At 64.3% G+C, this 512-nt stretch overlaps 1 protein-coding gene across 1 annotated transcript in view; it reads right to left on the reverse strand.

The window, feature by feature from the left end:
- Positions 1-512, reverse strand: part of LOC104080238 (calcium/calmodulin-dependent 3',5'-cyclic nucleotide phosphodiesterase 1B-like) — a gene marked incomplete at its 3' end in the record, with an annotated part of 1,663 nt that overhangs the window by 234 nt on the left and 917 nt on the right. Inside the window, exons 2-4 of the mRNA XM_009582557.1 lie at positions 379-504; positions 192-293; positions 1-114 (exon numbers count right to left, since the gene is read on the reverse strand). Coding sequence (XP_009580852.1) covers positions 1-114; positions 192-293; positions 379-504 — 342 coding nt within the window. The remainder of the gene's footprint in view (positions 115-191; positions 294-378; positions 505-512) is intronic.

Below are 512 nucleotides of genomic sequence, written 5' to 3' on the forward strand. Positions count from 1 at the left end.
AAGAACTCCTCCATCAGGGCTTTGGTCCAGCGGCTTTGCACCGACCACTGCTTGGTGGGGTGGCTGATGTCGGCCGCGTGCAGCAGCAGCGACAGCACCTTGGACTTATCGATCCTGGGGAGGGGACCCTGGCGCTGAGGCTTGTCCCCAAAACCACATCCCCCTCCCCCCCACCGGGTCCCCGTACTCACCGCTCCAGCTGCTGCAGGGACGTCTTCATGGACTTCACCTGCTGGAAGTGGCAGGACATGTCGGTGGCCAGGACCATCTCGATCACCAGAGCCCGCAGCTCCCTGCGCCCCGGGGAGGGGGGGAAATGCCATCAGGGCCCCGCATCCCGGCTGGGGACACCCCCGGGGATGGGGACGGGGACCTTACGCAAACTCGTCCTTGGTGAGGTTGACGAAGATGTTCATCTCGTCGTCCTGCATCATGCGGAAGACGGCGCTGATGTGGTGGTTCTCCAGCACCGAGCGGTCGTTGTAGAGGATGGCACAGTCCGACCTGGGGAC

Source organism: Fulmarus glacialis, unplaced genomic scaffold (genome assembly GCF_000690835.1).
Source record: "Fulmarus glacialis isolate BGI_N327 unplaced genomic scaffold, ASM69083v1 scaffold34717, whole genome shotgun sequence".
NCBI classification, from domain to species: Eukaryota; Metazoa; Chordata; class Aves; order Procellariiformes; family Procellariidae; genus Fulmarus; species Fulmarus glacialis.